At 40.6% G+C, this 21,122-nt stretch overlaps 1 protein-coding gene and 1 pseudogene across 1 annotated transcript; both read left to right on the forward strand.

Annotated features, from left to right (window-relative positions):
* Window positions 1-3,910: 3,910 nt before the first annotated feature.
* LOC128864055 (chitinase-like protein Idgf1) lies at window positions 3,911-6,004 on the forward strand. The gene is made up of 3 exons (XM_054103542.1): window positions 3,911-4,330; window positions 4,401-4,952; window positions 5,237-6,004. Exons 1-3 carry the CDS (start codon window positions 4,216-4,218, stop codon window positions 5,887-5,889), a joined length of 1,320 nt encoding a protein of 439 aa, XP_053959517.1. The 5' UTR covers window positions 3,911-4,215; the 3' UTR covers window positions 5,890-6,004.
* Window positions 6,005-8,252: 2,248 nt separating this feature from the next.
* Window positions 8,253-18,833, forward strand: LOC128864851 (uncharacterized; annotated as a pseudogene).
* The last annotated feature ends 2,289 nt before the right edge of the window (window positions 18,834-21,122 follow it).

A 21,122-nucleotide genomic window follows, 5' to 3' on the forward strand; every position in this document is an offset into this window, starting at 1 on the left:
TTGGTTTCACGTTTTTCGATCAGGAGACAGCCAAGTAGCTTCGTCTATCTTCTTATACTGGAATCTGGTGCTGCAGGCTACCATGTTTCGGGCCTCTGAGAAGTCGATCAGCATATGTCCGTTACCGGATGTTTCGTGATGCAGGCTGAGTTTTCTGACTGTGGGGCCAAAATTCCCTCCTTGCGTGGTCGTTGAAATCGCCGAGCACGATTTTTATGTCGTGGCAGGGGCAGCGCTCATAGCAGCGTTCCAGGCGCTCATAGAAAGAATATTTGGCCGCATCGTCCTTCTCTGCCGTCGGGGCGTGGGTGCAAATGAAGAGATGTTGAAAAATTGCGCTTTGATGCGGATTATTGCGAGCCACTCGTCTACCGCAGTGAACGACAGTACTTGGCGACGAAGTATATCTCCCACAACAAATCCAACTCCGAATTTACGCTCCTTTATATGGCTATGTTTTTCCTGCCTTGCCCCATCCATCGCATCTCTTGATGTCAACCTCTATTCTTACGAGGACATCAACCAGCCGTGCGGAGGCACCTTCCCCGTTGCGGGACCGGGCATTCCAGGTGCATGTCCTCACATAGTCATCCTTAGTTCATTTGCAGGGATCATCATCAGTACAGAAAATTCTCATTCGAAGTTTTGTTGCTGTTCTTATTGGGGGGAATTTTTACGTGGCGGGTCCCAAACCTAGCGTACAACCAGCTATTCTGGGATTCTTCGTCTTCTCACGTTGGTTCGCTCTCGAGTGGGTGTTCGGAAAGCTACACAGAGGATGCTTGGGCTAGTCCCCGAAGCTGAGAGATGGTTGAACCATATGTAGAAGAAAAGTCCTGGCTACTCGCAAGTGAATGGCGATCAGTAACTTTCCCCACTTGCCTGGAATTCTACATATGGAACCATCCTGCAATATTGAACAATAACAATTTAATCACAATCATAAAAACAAATTTGTTTATGAATGAACTTAAATATGTGTCACTTTGTTCTATGTTCGTTTGCCAAATATTGCGGTGAGAAATCGGCATCGCATTAGTTTAGAACGTCTGAATAGTCTGCACGAAATATTTGTTCAAGGGCATTTTGAAAGCATCTACTGAATTCACTTTTATGCATGATAAGGGCGGATTCACTATGCCATCTTCCTTACTCATGTAGTGCTATGGACCTGGTAATATTCTATAGCCCATTTTCATCAATCATCAGAAAGCATTACATAGATTCTCGAAGCAATGGGTGCCACAAATTTTCAAGCCTTGTTTTTCTAATATAACTTTCAATTGTATTTCCCTTTTTGTGTTAATTTGAGTTTTCTTTATGATTTTAATTCATGTATTTTCTTTACTCACTCTCACTCTCTCTTGAAGCATGGCTTCCTGCTTTTTTCGCTTAGTCTTTCGCAGACCTTGTTTTATTTTGATTTATTATTGTCACTATCTTTCCTTCCAATTGCCGATTTCTCGCGCGCTTTTTTCTTCCACTTTTCGGCTTGCCTTTGAGAAAGCAGGTAGCTGCTATTGATGATAGAATACTAGGTTTGACTAATAACTATGGTGAATAAGAAAACGTCCACGTCACGGGGGTGATTCGCCTGCCGAATTCTGCACGATCATTTCACATGTAGTCATTCAGACACTCGTCATATAGTATGTCGTTGTTCAGACGGCAACGAAGTGACATGGTATTCATTTTTTCGTATATCATTAACAGATTCTTAGGTTTTCCGTATACAAACCGATTCATAACTCTTGCTACGTTAGACACTGCGCTGATTCTGTCAAATTCGCGGCTAGCCGGTTAAGGTCTGATATTGACCATTACCATTAAATATAGTTTCACTCAGGAGATACCCGTCCTAACTTGATAATTATTTTCTGATTCCATTTACACTGATTTAACAATATTAAGTGTGCACACTTTTCCCGCGTACTTCCATTTCTATTTATGGTAATTCGAAAACTGAAGCGGTGATATGAGAAGGCAAATAGCAATAAAAAACATTGTCCATCGAATTGAATTGAAGTGGGGCATCAAAGACATCCTGCTCTAATGTCATAGTTTTGACAATTCTGTAGCTTCGTTCACTTCGAATCACTGGTTCTAGGCGACCAGACAGGTGCAGCGTAGTTTAAAACCGGTCGAACTATTGCCTTAAATGCCTATAGCAATATTTCTTTGTCTTTGCCCCAAAAGCTGCAGGCAAGCGATTTGAGGTCCTTGTTGTGATTTCGGACTTTAGTGGTAATAGCGGTTGTATGCGCTGAGAAGGAGAGCAAACTGTCGAAGGTAACTCCCAAGGTTTTGGGGTTATTAACAGTCGGTATTGGTGTGTCGTTGACTTTTACCTTAAGTTGAAGTTTCCCCTCCTTTGTCCAGGTGGTGAAGAGATTCACCGTGGACTTCGTGGGAGAAAGTTGTGGGTTCCTCGCAGTGAAGAAGCGAGCAAGGCAAGCGAGATAGTCGATTACTTCGACGTACAGGCCATCAATGTCATTGCCCGACGCCATTATCGTGCAGTCGCCGGCGTAGGAGACCAGGGAGACTCTCTCTGGTGGCTGGGGGCGTTGCGAGATATAGAAGTTAAAAGGCAAGGGAGAAAGGATACTACCCTGCGAGGCTCCTTGCTTTATATTCTTCAGTTTAGAGATTTGGTCTCGAAATAGCACCCAAAAATGACAACCACTGGCGGGAGTGTCGACTGTAAAATATCATCTAGTAGTGTGGCGTGACTGAGAGCGTCGAAAGCCTTTTTAGGTCCAATGCTTCCAGAACAGTCCTATCACACGGGCGGTTTTGGTTGAGCCCGCGGTTAATCTGAGTTCTGTGTTGGCATTGTGCACTCTTCGGAAGCCATGCTGGTGTGAGGCTGAGGTTAGGTGCTTCGTGCAGAGTGGGAGTAGAAGGGCTTCATGAGCCTTCATTACTGGGGAAAGGAGAGTTATCGGCCGATAAGAATCCCCTTGGTTGGCGGGCTTGCCAGGTTTCAGTAGTGAGACCACTCTCTCTGATTTCCACTTGTCAGGAATTATGAAATTGGCCATGGACATATTGAAAACCATTGTGAGGTACTCTACTACCAATGGACTTGGTTTTTTCAACATCGGCATGTTTAGTCCGTAAGGGCCAATGTCTTTAGAAAATTTCATTTTGTTGATGGACCCCTGAACCACATCACGTCAATTTGTGCAGTCGTCTGGTGGCACTACCCTTGGATCTGTCGGCCAGAGGATGCATGTTTAAATTGCCAGCTAAAATAGCTTGCGCATCTTTTCGGGTCCGACGAAGTGCGACCGCTAAAGGTGACATCCACCTTGCCGTTGGGCTTCGTCGGGTTCGACAAGGGCCTTACGGCAGGTCTTCAAATGTTCTTCCCATTTAGTCCCCTTGTGTTGCATTACCAGTTGCCGGATTTCCAAATTGAGATCCTTTATGCTTCAGCTAGGAAATTGGGATGTATGTCCATTAAGACTTCTTTTCGACTAGTGTTAATCCAGTTTCTTCACTATTTGCTGTTAAATAAAATTTCCTACGAGGTACCTACTCACATCGTTTTAGTTCATATTGTACATATCAAAGTCTATTGATTCAATAAGAAACATCTCAAAACATGAAATGAATACAACACCAGAAATCCAGAAACACATTTCCCATTCATGACCACTCGCCCATCAAATGCGGTGTATTTATGTATTTACTTACTTGTTTATTTGCATACACTGCACTTGCTTGTTATACAAGCGAATAAAAAAAAATATAATTGCATACATACATACATACATGTGCACTTAAAAACCAGCTTATAAGTAAAGTTAGTGATGTTAATGAGAAAAAGTTTGTCACTTCAAGTACTCAGACGAACAGTGTACTCATCGGCGTGGTATGACGTGATCATTAAAAAAATCGCTGTGTACATTCTTAAAAGTATTTGATTCCTAGAAACCGTAGGTAAACATCCGAAAACCTGATTATTAATGTAGAATAAACAAACAGCCATATACCAAGCACCAACTACGAGATAAGCAACTCGTCAAGCTACAGCGTCATAATCAACGCCATTCAGAGACTGTGCTGAGCAGCTTGACTTCGGGAACTGCAAATCAGTATTCCGCGATCAGTTTCGATTTTTAACTGCCCAAGACAAGTTCGCAAAATTTTCTGCTAAAGCGTGATATTTTGAAATTTTTAATTGAAAAGTGAGAAAAAACCAACAAAATGCGTTCCCTCAGTGCGCTATTTTTACTATTTGCTCTGGTGATGACGCCAGCTACATTAGTTGCTGCAAAGAATTTGGTCTGCTTCTACGATTCAGCCAGTTATCTGCGACTAGGTAATGCATTTTTCTTCATTCCACTTCTTCATGTAATTACCCAGTTCAATTACATGCGCTCTGCTTACAGGTTTCGCCAAGCTGCTACCCGCTGACCTTGAGCTCGGCCTAAATTTCTGTACGCACCTCATTTACGGTTACGCTGGTCTCAAACCGCAAACACTCGAAGTCTACAGTCTCAATGTCGATCTTGATATGTTCCATTATCATGAGATTACATTGTTGAAGGCGAAGTATCCAAAGTTGAAGGTGTTCCTTAGTGTTGGTGGCGATCGCGATGTGGATGAGGCGAATCCACTTAAGTATGTCGGTCTCTTGGAGAGTGGACGCGAAAAACAACAAGCGTTCATTGATAGCTCTATTTCGTTGCTGAAGCGGAATGGTTTCGATGGGCTCGACTTGGCCTTGCAACTGCCACGTAATAAGCCGCGCAAAGTGCATGGCACTGTAGGTTCTTATTGGAAGAAATTTAAAAAGTTATTTACTGGCGATTTTGTGGTCGACCCAATGGCTGATGAGCATAAGGCTCAGTATACAGAATTCTCAACAAATTTGAGAACGGCTTTGGAGCGCTCGAATCTTTCGCTGTCGATGACTGTGCTGCCTAATGTTAACTCGACTTGTAAGTATTTTGTGAGATGTAAGATAAAGGACAAATATTAGCAGGAATTGTGCAAAAATTAAATTTTAATAGGCAAAAACTGTTAGAGATTTAGCATACAGTGAGACTTATGAATCAATATTTTTGGGCTCAATAATTTTTTTTTTCTCATTATCATTCTTATATACTCACCAGTTTATTTTGGACCACTTACGGCACTCTGCTATCCGTTTTTCTGCGCTCAATAATTCCTGCATTTCCGATAAATATCTAACCTAAGTTATCTCGTCTTCTCGCTTCTTTAGGGTTCTTCGACATACCAAAGATCAAAAACAACTTCGAAATCATCAACTTAATGGCCTTCGATTTCCTAACGCCGGAACGTAATCCCGAAGAAGCTGATTACACTGCACCCATCTACCTGCTCACTGAACAGGACCGCCTGCCACACTACAACATCGAATTCCAAGTAAACTATTGGCTGCAAAATCAATGTCCACCAGATAAGATCAATCTCGGTATTGCCACCTATGGGCGCGCTTGGAAAATGACATCGGACTCGGGCTTCTCAGGTGCGCCCGTCGTTCCTGAAACATATGGACCCGCGCCAGCTGGCTCACAGTCACTAATACCCGGTCTGCTCAGTTGGCCCGAGATTTGTGCAAAAATGCCCAACAATGTGAATGCTGATTATCGTGGCGAAAATGCTCCTCTACGTAAGGTAACCGATCTGGAGCAGCGTTATGGCAATTATGCGTTGCGTCCGGCGGACGACAATGGGGAACACGGTATGTGGGTGAGCTATGATGATCCGGATTTCGCGGCGATCAAGGCGAGTTACGTGCGCACGAAGGGACTTGGCGGTGTGGCGCTCTACGATCTGAGCTATGATGATTTTCGCGGCCTGTGTACGGGTCTGAAATTCCCCATTTTGCGCGCTATTAAGCACTTCTTATAAGTTTTATTCGTGTACATATTTATGTAGTTTAGAATGATAATTGTGCTTAAGAATATTAATACGATTAGTTTTATTTAGTTCTAATAGAAAATTTAATTGAATACATATAATGTTACCATTTTACGTGATTTTTAATTGATTAGTAACTCAATAAAAGAGTTTTTCCAACTTGACCTAGAAAGCGCGAATATTTTTGGCGGGCGGCGTCCTTGCTTCAATGCGAGTTCCATAATGCTTTGTATTTTTTGCAAGCAACAATTTTGCGCAAATGCATGAAGTAGAAATATTCTAGTAACAAATTCAACGACTTGCAAATCCTTCGTAATTAGTGAACCATAGGTTACGTATATCTAGCTGCTCTGAATAGGTCTCACATAGACCGCAAGGGTTCGTAGTGCTGCCAGTGTTGTTGGAGTCGTGTTATATATAGTTCGTGATACATGATTTGGTGAGTTTTAATACACAGTTTAAGCTTTTGTCAGCAATATCCTTCAGAGATGAAAAGTATACCAATCCCAGGCAGTTGTAACGAGTTCTCCTTAGAGCAGAGGGCAAAGGCGGTGTTCTAACATACCCCTTTCTGCTTCGTATGGTCCATGTTGTTCTGGACCAATCTTATTTTAGCTGCGTGGTATGAAGTGAGACAACGTCCCGCCAATATTTTAAATTCTTTTCTTTGGAGTTATAAAATAAAGTTGGCTGTTTTCGTGTTGCACGTTCGTAGCATTATTTTGGCAATCCTGTGGGAGGTCGAGGCTTCCCAAATAGACTGCGCTTCCCGAGTTAGTTCCTCATCTAGTACCGTTTTCAGAACTGAGACTAGGGATATATGTTCGACGTACTCATCCGAGGCAAGCGGGTGCCTGCTTGAGCAAGCTCGCCAACTCTCTCATTTTCCTTATGCCCTGGTACTCAGTAAATTGAGACCTGTTAACTCGTAGAGCTTAGTGAGCCTAATTAGTAGCCTAATTTTATTATAAAAATCCCTTTCCAATTTATGGTATTGAGGCTCGATGTTCTCCTACATATAGAATGAGCTGTAGATTTATGTCACTTCCAAACAAGAGATGGTCTTAAGAGAAGCTTATTATGCATGAAATAAACAGGCATTGACCAGGATAGCCTACCCCACAACAACATCGAATTCCAAGTAAACTATTGGCTGGAAAATTAATGTCCACCAGATAAAATCGATCTCGGGATTGCGACCTATGGGCGCGCTTGGAAATGACACCGAGCTCGGACTCTTTAACTGCACATAGTGTTACCGGCTTGTCCGCTCAGTTAGCCTGAGATTTTGATAAAAATGCCAAACAATTTCAATGCCGAATATCGAGGTGAGAATGCCTCACTACTTAAGGTACCTGATCTGGAGCAACGCTTAGGTAGGTATGGAATTCGGCTGCCGGCCGTTAGTGGTGAAAATGATATGTGGGTGAGCTACGACAATTCGGATTTCGCAGCAATCCCGACGAGCTATGCGCGCATTGAAGGAGCTCTCTACGCTTTCAGTTCTGATGACCGTTTGTGTATAGGTATGAAATTCCCTATTTTGCGCGCTATTAAACATTGCTTATAAGTTTGATTTATGGACTTATTTATGCAGTTTAGAAACTAATTTGCTTAGCTTTTTACGGTTGTAATAGAAAATTGAATGCGGCGTCACGTTCGAGTATTACGTGATTTCTAATTGATTAGTTTCATTAATAACAAGCGCCAAAAGTCGCGCTGTAGAATAACCTTCTCCACTTGACCCTGAAGGCGTGTGGTTTTTGAGCTATTACTCAACGCATGTGTCGACTTGTGCTTAAGCTTATTTGTTTGTTGATTTAATCGATTAATCTGTATATTAATAAACACGACATCAAATGGTGAAACAGCAGCACAAAAAATTACTAATAAAAAAAATTTACATCAAAATGTAAACTTTTCCTTCATTGTTATCTCTACATCCATTTATTGCGCTGCCTCTGTGTCAATCTCAGTCTCTGGCATTCGAAACAAGCGCGTAAAAATACGTATTCATAAGTAAATATTATTTGTATGTGCTCAGAATTTCGAATGCTTACTCACCAACGAACGTCTTAACAGCCCCTCCGCAAAAGCGCCGTCAAACAATTTCCGCCCATAAGATAACTAAACAACACCGCCTCATTATCACATTTTGCATACCCACTCAGCCGCTCCATTTACCGCACGAAACGCACTCAAAGCTCGCACGATCAGCTGCTCGATCTCGATCCATTTACAGGTCTATCACTACGCTAACTCCCGCTCTCATGTGCCGAACTTGATGTGAGCTTTGGCAGCGCCAAGCTCTGCTACAGAGCGCCTCACGCCTAGCTGACCAAAACATTCAGTTCACTTGTTGCTCAGTGACATTTATAGTTCTACGATTTTAGTCTCAGTTTTACTTTTGTTTTGTGCAGTTCGTTCTGTTAGTAAAAAAGCGTGCCATAAATATCGTCTCAGCATTATTCACAACTTGCTAATCCAGTATTCATTGTAAGATGAAGTTATTCGCCTTACTTTCACTTGCGCTGGGCCTGCTAGTTGCCCAGTCGAGCGCCGCTAATCTCGTCTGCTACTATGATTCAGCCAGCTACATACGCGAAGGTGAGCAAAAAGTCTTTCTAGATAAATTTCATTAACACCATTTCTTTGTTTGTTTACTTGTCTATTCGTGTGCGTGTGTGTGTGTACATGTCCATTGTTTGTAAAAGCGCTAATTTATTGTAATTTTTTTAATTTTTTTTCACTATTTTGGTAGAACATATTTCGAGTACAGATAGTAAAAGCTAAGGCGATTGTTCCTTAAAATTTTGGAAACTGTCAGTAATATTTAATACAATAAATTTCGAAATTGTGTGCGAATTAAAGTCCTTGTCATATAATTAGAATTAGAATTGTCAAAAGATAAGAATTAAAGAATTGGAGTCTTTGTCCATCCGAAGTGTCTATTAATGATAAAGCGCATAGTTCATTGTCAAATCTAGCGTTTTAAATGTGCCCTACTAATGCAACTAACTATAGACTTTCATCGATAGTCAACCGTAGGTATGAAAGTTAAGCAGCGCACAAATTGTTGGCTTGTCATTGTGGCAGATATTTTCTGCATTGAAATCTTAAATGAGATTCTTGCTCTTTTCTTCTTCTCTTGTCTAGCCTTACCTTATTTTGGGCCGGCTCTACTTGTGCCACATTCCAGATCTGCTCCTGCATTGCGTGATGTTTTTTAATTATTTCTCCATATTTTTGGTGGTCTGACTGGCTCTCTTTTTAACTCCTCCATCTGCAACATATCCCTCATAGCCTGGCGCGCTGGTCCTCTCATAATATGGCCGTACCAGCGAAGGCGTGTTTCTTGAAGTGTGTAGTAACTTTGCTGCTACCAAGAATACAGTTATTCTGTATTTTGTCCAACATTGTTATGCCGCTGGTCCATCTCACCATCCGCATTTCTGCCACGTTCTACTTTATAGCACAACTAAGCTCTACTCCTTTGAATAAATAATAAATACTAAAAAAGCTGTCACTATTTAGGATAGGATAATTCGAGAATATTACCTTGCGGTAGAGAGTCACAATCTTTCCTAGTAAAAACTAAAATTTAAGATATGCAGACAAAGGGTTTCGAATTTTAGAAATGTAGGCAACATCACTAATCTCTTTAGAACCACCAGTGGATGACTAAAGGCAGTATTTTAGAACAAATCTAACCACTTGAAGGAGTACCCTCTATAATGTACCCACGGCCATTTTATTCATGAGACCATGTTGTTGTTGTTGAAGTGATTTTTTTTGTTAGTTTTTTTTTTTTGCTAGTTTTTTTTTGGTTTTGAGTCAAATCCATTTCGTTAGATCCAAGTATAGCATCTCTATGTCTGAGACTTTATTAATTTGCTGTTGGAAAAACTTATCGAAAGAGCAGAGTGTTGCTCTAACTAAACCTGGACATTCGCATAAATAGTGGAAAAGATTTTCTGTCACCCCGGCCACCTCATAGCTGCCGCAGATGGGATTGAAAGGAAGGTCCAGTATGGGTGCATAATCCTATACCTTCCAGTGACTAGTAAAGGTTGAAGTGATACGTGAGATGCTTGGGTGAGAGCATCTTAACAGGGAATTCGTTCTCTGGATGTTGTACGACGGCCATGTTTTTCTTGTTGTAGTGCATGTAGTTAATTGCTTCCACTTTCTTTCGGCCAAAGCATAGTAGTGTGCAGCAATGGATGGTTTAACTAGGGTAGTACTGCTACCGCCTCTATTGTGTCTAGTGGCGAACGTTTTCTTGCTAGCTCATCTGCTATCTCATTATCAACTATGTTCCAAGCAATTCTAGTTCCTGTCTACGCTGTAAAACTATTGTAGTTTGAATGAAATGGAATTGGAATCTAAAGCCTTTACTAGGAATTTCTTTGCATTGCTTTAGTGATTTGCATACTTCTCTGATTGCTAATGGTTCTGCTTGGAACACGCTGTCATAGTCATTAAGTCGAATTGGTTTGGATAATTTGAGCGACTCCGAATAGAGCCCAACTCCCACACCACAGGTCATCTTAGAAACTTTAGTGCGAGTTTCAATGTTGAATCTACCAATCAGCTTCACTTTCCTCCATTCGGCTCTCGGTGGAAAAAGTAGTGCAAATTCTTTTTTGAAGTTAAGGTTGGGGTTTGTGAAGTCTGATTTGTTTTTGAGCAGTGTGGGTTCCCATAGTTGTCCAGCTTCCTCTATTTCTGAGTCTCACCGCGCTGTATACCAGACGATATGAAACCGTATTTCTACCGACGCGTATTTTTACCGACGCCTGAAAACTATTTCCACCTGAAGTCTGGTTTTTATACAATGTGACTTCATATTAGATATTCAGATAGTTGTACATAAATTTTAAATTCATAAATAATGTTTGTATGTGCAAGTTACCTATTATTATTATATGCATATCGGGTGTTTATTTGGCTGCATGAGAATTATCGAAATCGATAAATATGATTCGGCAGCTTGGCAAACTGTGTTGAAATTTTTGTTCAGTTACTTTGGTAAGTAATTTTAAATCGTTTAACGCCAAACAACGCTTACAAATTTACTTTGGAAAAATAAAAAAGAAATCTGTTCGCGAAGTGTGGAAGAAGATGCCCAAATGTCGTTTCGTCGTCGGGCTCACCTTGTTGGCCTTTGCCCTTCGACTACGTGGCAAATTTTTCGTAAGGATCTTGGCTTACGTGCCCATGAAAAACAGCTCGTGCAAGCATTGAAGCCAAATGACCATTGCTTTCGTCGTGTTTTTGCTGATTGGGCTCATTTGGATTTATTATTCAAATTGATTGAAAAAAAGTAATCAAAAATTCCCCTGATCGAATGTACCATGTAACTGTTGGCCGCGGCGGGCATATGCCCGATATTAAATTCTAAAAATAAATTCCATGATTACCAGATTATAATAAAAAGATTCATTCCGACAATATTTTTGTTTTTGTATGGCCATTTTAAGCTCTCAAGCTTTTGAAGAAGCCACCCGATATTATTATAACCTTCACATTTTTCCGATTGCGAGTACTTCTCACGTATTATGGGAATCACACTTTGTAATGGGATAACCATAGAACTCTACTGTCTATTTAGCAATGAAACCACTTTGCTTAATTGAGGCTTTCTTGTTTACTATTCTTCAATAAAGTGATTTGCTACAAACCTACATAGGATACATATACCTATTTATATGCACTACATCTGCTGTACTTTTTCTAAGGAAGTAATTAATATAAAGCAATTGACTATATTTTCGCAGCTGATCTCACTTATAATAACTTAATCAAATAAGTAGTCAATGCATAGTTTTCTTGTAATCCGCGTCATACAAGCATATGTACATATTTGTTGTTCTCGCCTTCGCATTAAAAAGTTAGCGAGCAATAAACGATAGCTCGATAGCTTAGTCGTCTATAGCTTAGCATTATTTATTTGCTACATAGTAAACAGATTTGGCCTGAAAATAGCTACTGAAATTATCACTTGCTTCGGAAGCTTTATATCAGCTATAGAAAGATAGGTCACCGGCTTATCAGAGGGTCGCGGTGTAAGGCAATGAACGTGGAATAGAATAGCAAATCGTTTAACACACTGCACCACTGAACTCGCGAGTAATACTCGTATACAGCGTAGGAGGTGATAGCTGCGTTCAGTTCGTCAGCCACTAAGCAGCTGCCGAAGTTGAAATATAAGAACCAGAAAAAAACACGAAATATAGGCCGAAAATACAAAAATATTTAGGTTAGGTTGACATGGTTGACTTGCAATCACGCATAGACCGGTTCGGTCGATAGCGATACCAGATGGAGTTCACTAGTGATGCGTTTTAAAATAGTCCACCCGCTGGTGCCTGTTCCTATTGCGAATTGAAGGTAACATTTCCAACCCACTGCTACGATGTCTTTCAAGCCGACAAACTGTGGTATTCCCTAATATTTAAAGCTCGTTTTGAATGACGCAGATCATCCGCAATGGAGATGTTACACACTTTCCCTTGAGCACTCCCTACATATCCTGCATTCCTCGCTGCCCGAGATTCCTACCATATAAACATACGCTACTACTGGGCTTTGTCCCGTCAGCCCACCTATCATAAATAGTTCTACAATATTGTAGTGTTAGTGATAGTATAAATCAGGTACGATTGAGCTCGTCATGTTTACACTTCGTTTTGCGTTACTGCAAGTGGACAAGCTCTCCCTGCTTATTCTGAATTTTCCGATCATGTTTTCGTCTAGCTCTTTGCGTTTGTATAATATTCCTACTAACTTAAGCATTTCGTTGAAAAAATTCCAAGGATATAGAAACCCCGTTTTTCGCTATATCGTCTACCATCTCGTACCCTTCAATGCCCTTATGGCCTGGGATCCAATAGAAAGGTAGTTCAGAATTCACTGCCAACCTTTCTACTGCAGAACTGGTGAACGTTCTTAGACGTTATACGAAACGATGTAATTGCTTTAATGGCTGCCGCCTGGTTGGTTGAAGTGGTAAGTCACCAAGAATCAAAATAGCGCCTCCGCACCTTTTTGTTGCCATATCCTCGCTAACCAACAAGTTATGCGATTATTTATTCGCGACAATATCCAGTCTGTGCGATTGAAAAACTTTACATAAAAGGTTGTTTAGTCTATGCGGGCTGCTCTTTGAGGTTTTCAAAAAGCGGTTTGCCAAGGGCTAGCATCCTCGCTGTCGATTCTGCAAGAATGTTATTCATGACTCTTGGCAGTTCGTCTGCTTTTTCATTATCTTCAAGGTTCCGATGTCCCGGGACCCAGCTTAAGGTAACGTTATGGTTTACGATCATGGTGGTAAGGCTATTTGCCTACTGCCGGAGTATTTATGTAAAAGTTGACTATGGAGTTGGTCACAGTAGTAGGAAAGACCTAGTCTGCAGCCTTTCCAACTTAATGCAAAATTCATGCAATACCCCAATATTTACTTGGAAGTACTGATCTAAGTAATTTGCCTGCACATTCGGTTCCACGTTACCGAAACGACCCATAAGCATTCTCCAAACGTCTCGGGGTAATGTTAATGCAGGTACAGCAATAACAGCAAAAAGTTTAGCAGCTATAAGCAAAAACCTTTTAAGACGTTTCTGCTCGCTTAATTTATTGTTCTCCATAAAATTGTTTCATTAAGCGAGCAGAGAAGTGCCGAATGGAATTCAGTATTTGTAGTTTTATATGCTTATATAAATTTATATTTATAAACAATGTACAAATTGAATAGCACATCTGAAATCGTCTGAATCAACATGAAATTCATAATAAACACAATAATAAACATAAAGGGTATTTCGAAAGGCGCGCCTAGATGTTGTTTTAAAAGCCGAAGCCACGCAGAGACCATTTTGGTCCATGGCGATACCAGATCAGAGTCCTGCTTAGCGAAAATATGCTTCACTCAAGATGCGCGTACTGTTCGCGAGTTTTAGGAGTCACTCAAGTTCCAGTTGAGGGATAGATACTAGCCTTTCAAAGGTGAGAGCGCCCAGGTAGCAAAGTCTGGTCGCCGCTGTTTTAAAATAAAATATTTGTCATATATAATTTTTACAGATAGGTTAGGTTTGGTTGACCTGCATCTTTTGCGAATTTAAGTAAACGCTGAAGGTCTAACTTCTCATAAGGTAGAGCTCCTAAGCATTTCAATCTGGTTCTAGCTAACGCAGAGCAAGAGCATAGAAGGTGTTTTAACGTTTCCCTCTCTTCCAGTTCATTGCAAAATCTGCAGCTATAGTTGTTTGTAATTCCAATCTTGTATGCATACGCCGCTTTTCACAGGTCGATTATGAATGCCGAATTATTGAGATCGTCGACGTTCAAGACTATCGAGTTGAAGATTGTTCAACCACACTTTGCGCTACAGCAGAAATATTTGTTTTTTGGTCTGCCAACCCTTTTGCTATCCTCGTTCGGACCAGTTTCTTGATATTTGTTCACCAACCTTTGGATTGTCGACTGATGCGGACGATTATTTCCACCAAAAAAATCACAAATATTTACGTTATGTTGTTGTGTTAAAGATCGACCATTTTCATAATAAATTTCAATAATTTTTTTTAATTTTGTCTACTTAACAAATGTCAGAGATGACATAAAAAAAGTAGCCACCTAGAAATTATTTACTATTGATATCTAAGCGGCACCTTTGAAAGACCCTTTACAAGTCACAACTAATTGAAATTCCACAGTGTGCACAAAACTAATTATAATACAAAAGATAGTTATTGCTTTCACACTACACCTCTGCACCGCTAGCCGCTCAATTGATCGCCAACACCTCGCAGCACATTTGAATTTTTTTTTTAAATATTCCACATCTAATTTTATTACAACTCGCCTAACTGGCTGCCGAGTGAGTCACAACGCCAATAGCTGAAACCTGTTAATGACGCAAGCGTTGTTTAGAGACAGTTTTGATCAGAGACAGCAAGCGGTGCTTTACATGCTGGATAAGGTTAAGCAAAAACAAAAACAAAAATAAACATTTTATCAAATCCAAATAAACAAACGCTCGACCGAGTCGCACAGTTGTCGCTTTTGAGCATTTTTTTTTGCTTTGTTATTTTTTCGGTAAATTACTTTATTTGCCTGTAATGATAAAAATATTTTGATTGTGACTGCTCGTCGTTTCGCGCTCTATTGCGTCCGCTTTATTTGCGTTATTGCCCGCCACATCCATTCAAGCATTTTTGTATTATTGTTTTGTATTTTTATATTTTTGTCACGCATGCACCTCTATTTATGACTGCACAGTATTCAAATACGTACACAATAAATAAATTTTTCTAAGTATATCCACATTTTACTCACGCTCTTGGCAAAATTATAAATAAAAATCCGCAGGTCTCGGCAAACTGCTCACACCTGACCTCGAGATCGCACTGCAATTCTGCTCACATTTGATTTACGGCTATGCCGGTATTAATCCCACCACCTATCAGGTGCAGAGTCTACACGAAGACTTGGACGTGTATAAGCATCAGTATTCCGAGGTCACCGCACTGAAGCGTAAATATCCACACCTAAAAGTATTGCTGAGTGTTGGTGGCGATCAAGATATAGATCCCGAGCATCCCAATAAGTACCTTGAGCTGCTGGAGGGCGAGAAGGTCAAGCAGACTTCTTTTATTAATTCAGCCTATTCGCTAGTGCGTTCGTATGGCTTTGATGGCTTGGATTTGTCCTTCCAATTTCCTCGTAATAAACCACGTAAAGTGCACTCCGATATCGGCATGGTGTGGAAAAAATTCAAGAAGCTCTTCACGGGCGATTTCATAGTAGACGAGAAGGCCGAACAGCACAAGGAAGAGTTCACCGCGTTTGTGCGCGATGTGCGCAATGCTTTGCGTCCTGATAATATGATGCTAACGCTAACGGTGTTACCAAATGTCAATTCCTCCTGTAAGTGCCCATCAAATATTATTCAAACATGTAAAATTTACTTACTTACCTAACAAACTCTATGTACAGGGTATTTTGACGTGCCAGCTTTGGTTGGAAATTTGGACTTTGTCACCCTAGCGGCCTTCGATTTCCTCACACCCGAGCGCAATCCGTCAGAAGCCGACTTCACAGCACCACTCTATGAACTATATGATCAGAATCGCTTGCCACATTCTAATGTCAACTTCCAGGTCGATTATTGGCTTGCACAGTTGTGCCCGGCTAGTAAGATTAATGTCGGTATTGCCGCTTATGGACGCGCATGGAAACTAACTACCGACTCGGGCATGACTGGTGCGCCCGTGGTGCAGGAGGCAGACGGCCCCGCACCGGCCGGTATGCAAAGTCAGAAGGCTGGTCTTCTTTCCTGGCCTGAGGTGTGCGCCAAGTTGCCGAATCCTGCGAATGCCTACTTAAAGGGTGCCGATGCGCCGCTGCGTCGTGTTAGCGATCCCACCAAGCGTTACGGCACTTATGCTTTCCGACCGGCGGACGCCAACGGTGAACACGGCATATGGGTGAGCTACGAAGATCCCGATACGGCCGCCAACAAAGCGGCCTATGTGCATTCAAAGAATTTAGGCGGTTTGGCTTTATTCGACTTAAGTTATGATGATTTCCGTGGACTCTGCACTGGAGATAAGTATCCCATTTTGCGTGCGGCCAAATTCCGTTTGTAAAATCTTCGATTCGATCTATTTTGTTACATACTTTAATTTTGCTAAATAAACAAAGAATTTTTTACCCACAAAATGTTGACATTTTATTTCTGTATTATCACATTGCTAATAAACGTATTTCCAATGATCTCGCTGAACCTTATACGCGATTGCTGATAAGTTTCTAAGAAAGCAGGTTTTTATACGAAAAATTTTTCCAGACGTTGAAATATTATTTCTATTCGACACTTCAAACTGATTAGACGTAGGAGATGAAGTTTTTGCTTGTCTCGCTAGCCTTTCTGGTATGCTCGGTATGGGCGACCGCGTCCGTGTTGGAACGCAATGTTGTGTGCTTTTACGATTCAGATGGCGCCACGCGTTCAGGTTAACTCCTGCAAAATACTTACTATTTCCCCAATAATATTTCCCTAACAGGTTCATCGCAATTCCACGTTGCTGACATGGAAATAGCACTACAATTTTGCACGCACGTCATCTACGGCTATGTTGGCATCAAACCGGACACCTTCCAGGTTATGAGCCTTAACGAAAACCTAGACATCCAGAAGCGGCACTTTGCCACCATCACGGCGCTCAAGGAGAAGTTCCCATACGTGAAATTTCTGCTGAGTGTTGGAGGAGACCGCGACGCCAATTACCACGAGAAGTATATTAACCTATTAGAAGCAGGTCGCCCAAAGCAAGCAGTATTCATAAACTCAGTGCGCGACTTTTTGCGAAGCTACAACTTCGATGGTGTAGATTTAGCCTTCCAACTGCCACGTAACAAGCCGAGAAAAGTGCACTCGGACATCGGTTCGGTGTGGAAGGGTTTTAAGAAGTTCTTTACTGGTGATTTTATTGTCGATGAGAAGGCGGATGAGCACAAGGAAGAGTTCACCGACTTGGTTAAGGATCTAAAGAATACGCTGCGTGTAGATAATATGTTGTTATCTCTGACGGTCCTGCCGAATGTCAACTCGAGTTGTAAGTACCTTAAGCATTATTATGAAAAAACAAACTTGAGACAGAGGAGATGAAATAAAGAGAGCTGGGTCTAGTAGTGAAATGTAAATAATCAAATTCCATTAGCTGGGTGACCGATTTTTCGTCTTGAAGCTTTTTGATGTAACAACTTGGGCTTCAACTTTATTTACTTCATCACTCTCTACTCTTCCGATTTTCTACATCTACAGATTTTACAGTTACAGTAGTAAATTAATCTGCACACTTCTCAATTACTTTCTCAAATTCAATCACTATTTTTCCCCCCTTCAGGGTACTTCGATGCGCCGGCGATTGCGGACAGCTTGGATCTTATAAATCTAGCCACTTTCGATTTCCTCACACCTGAACGCAACCCCGAGGAAGCAGATTACACCGCACCACTCTACGAGTTGCACGATCAAAATCGTTTACCGCACTATAATATTAACTTCCAAGTGGAAAACTGGCTGCTGCAACGTGTGCCTGCCAGCAAGATCAATGTTGGCATTGCTGCCTATGGACGCGCTTGGAAGATGACTAAAGATTCTGGTACTACTGGTTTGCCTGTGGTGCCAGCTACGGAGGGCGCAGCACCAGCTGGTCCATTCTCAAAGACACCAGGCCTTCTCAACTGGTTGGAAGTGTGTCAACGCTTGCCAAACCCTTCGAATATCAATGCAAAGGGCGCTAATGCACCTCTACGTCGCATCAGCGATCCCACCAAACGTTACGGCACTTATGCTTTCCACACCGCAGACGAAGATGACACCAACGGCATTTGGGTGAGCTATGAGGATCCTGATACGGCCGCCAGCAAAGCTGGTTATGTGAAGGCGAAGAACTTGGGTGGCGTTGCTTTGTTCGATCTCACTTTGGATGATTTCCTTGGCCAATGTACGGGTGATAAGTTCCCCATGTTGAGGGCTATTAAATACAGGCTGCTTTAAGTGAATGGAAGAAGAAATTAAAAGAATATAATTCAAGTGTTAGATTTCAAATAATGCAAAGTTGATTGCGGTTAAAATAAATCTGAAGATATTTAGTATTAAATGTTATTTTTAATATTTTACTGTTGCCATTTTAAAGGAGAAATTAATAAATTAATTGGTCTTAAAGCTTAAATGGCTGTGAACTATGCCTTTGATTTTCCAATCATTATTCTGCAATGGAGGCTTTCAACTTCAATATTCCATTGGACAATAACTCCAGCTTTCCATTGGCATTCCTTTAAATTTTTGTTACGAAAGTTTGTTTATTTCTATCAAAGACTAAATTAAAATTAAAAAATAAAATAAATGTGCCTTTATAAAGACAGTAATTTTTTTTAAGAATTTTTGATCTGGGAAATCGGTCGGTTTGTGTAAGTATAAATTTTCGTAGCACATGGGGTGGAAAGTAACGGCCCCAACAAGGAAAACACTTTTTTTTTGTTCAAAATTAGCTTTATTCATCAACGTAATTTCCATCAAGAACGACACAATCATTCCAGCGCTGCTCTAACATCAAAATAGGCCTCAGTTTCGGCGATAACCTCTTCATTCGAGCGAAATTTTTTACCGGCGATCATTTTTTAGGTCTGCGAGCAGCCAATAGTCGCTGGGAGCCAAATCTGCCAAACACGGCATATGTGGAAACAATTCGTGTTAAATTTATATAGCTTTGCCATTGTTTTAGTTGACTTGTGACACGGTGCGTTGTCTTGATGAAATGGAACAGTGAGCAAAGGCGGCACTCACTTTTAACAGAGGTTTCTCATAGTGAAATGTTCATGCAATATAACTTTTCGATCGATCAAAACGATTTTGTGGATTTTTTTTACGTTTTCTAAATACTTCTCATGGAAACCATTTGGCATTCGCATTGACTTCCTTCTTTCACGCAAATATGAAGATGATTGCCATAATTTGAAGCTTGAGGAAGTTGGTCTAAACAAGCGTCAGGGATGTATGCGCCAATATCTATTATTGATATTATTTTTAATATTAAATTAGTAACAGGGTTTAGGCCTTAAAATATTTATGTAGCTAATCTGAAGAAATGATTTTCTTCACACAACTGTTGCAAGGCATTAAGAGTGTTTAGCATCAAACTAAGCTGAATAGGATTAAGTTGCGAAATTTCTTCCTATTTGATTACTCGTAGTTAATCTGATTTTGTGGGTACATGTTTTGGAAAACTCGCATCAAAGAAATATCGAAAGGGTTGAATATGCAGCCAAATTAAACCTAAGTTACCCACAACTAGAAAAATAACCTTCAGAAAGACAATTAATGTTTATTGAAATGAGCTACGCACATTACCACTGAAGAAAATCAAAATTATCATTAAGCCAAGAGAAAGTAATGCATTTTTTTTGTAAATTTTAATTACTGCCCGGGTGAGTGGCACAATATTGTGTATCTTAAAAAAGTATTTGAAGAGTCTTAGATGGAAATCAGATACACCTGAGCACACGCGGACTACTGCGCAGCACACCCACCATCACCTGCAATGCTCTATACCCTTTTGAAGGCATCTAAATGAGGGATATCGACGAGGATAATAACACCAGTGAGAAATTTACTATAGATACTTGAATGGTTATTAGGCACAAAGGAAGAATAGCAACGTCGAGTGGCGGGACTGCGATGCCAGTTCGTGTTACAGTTGGCGCTCGGTGGCATTCGCTGGGGTTGCGAAAAGTTAGAAAAACTCATGCAAAAGCGACAAGAAAGGTAAGACGACAGGACTCTAAAGCTTAACAAAATATTGTTTTAAAGTTGTTATGATTGCTACACATGCAACTAAATATATTTGCCTTAAACAAAGCGGCAGCCCAGTGGGTTTAGGCTGTTAAATGAGCTGGCATACCTACTCTTAATTGTCAATACGAGTACGAGAATCCTACCGCCTTTGTATGATAATTATGTTTGTTACCACATAGCCATTGTAATGAGTAAGAGAAAAAGTTTAATTATTTATTAAATTTATTGTTTGAACTGAGTGTTTTTGTTGTAGATAGTACATTTGCTTGAGAACATAACAGTCGGATAAAGTTTCAATTGCTGTTGCGGAGTGAAAGCAGAGCAAGTGAGCGGGGTTATTAGTGGTTAGTGCGCTTGGCCCTTTGATGTGGATAAGTGACTGTTGGCGTAATTATTATTTTATTAATTAAATTATGTTAATGTTATCGCTTTCCCGAAAGCTCATCGCAGTAATTACAGTTCTTCAAAGAATCGTTTGAAAGTAAATAATTAAAAATTATTTACAATAATACAAAAGTTTGAGGGGAGGTGGAGGATGAGTTCGTCAAATTACTGAGAGGATTTAAAAATTCCGATAAAGGAGAATGTATGTATGTATGTACACAAGAGCACTTATATTTGAATTTTGAAAAGTTTAGCCTTTGACAGTTTGCGAGGCTTCTACTACAGAGAATCATTTTTTAAACTGAAAAAACAAAACGAATAGTCAAAAGATTTCTTCGGAGGTCGAGTAGATTTAAAAAAAAAAAAAGGGAATCCGAGTGCAGTACAATGTATTTAATTGTGTCTGAGTGCTGTACTTGCTAGTCAGTCCCAACAAACAAAAACAAAAACAGCAGTCAATAGGGGCCAGAACCGA

This window comes from Anastrepha ludens, chromosome 5, assembly GCF_028408465.1.
Source record: "Anastrepha ludens isolate Willacy chromosome 5, idAnaLude1.1, whole genome shotgun sequence".
Taxonomy (NCBI): Eukaryota; Metazoa; Arthropoda; class Insecta; order Diptera; family Tephritidae; genus Anastrepha; species Anastrepha ludens.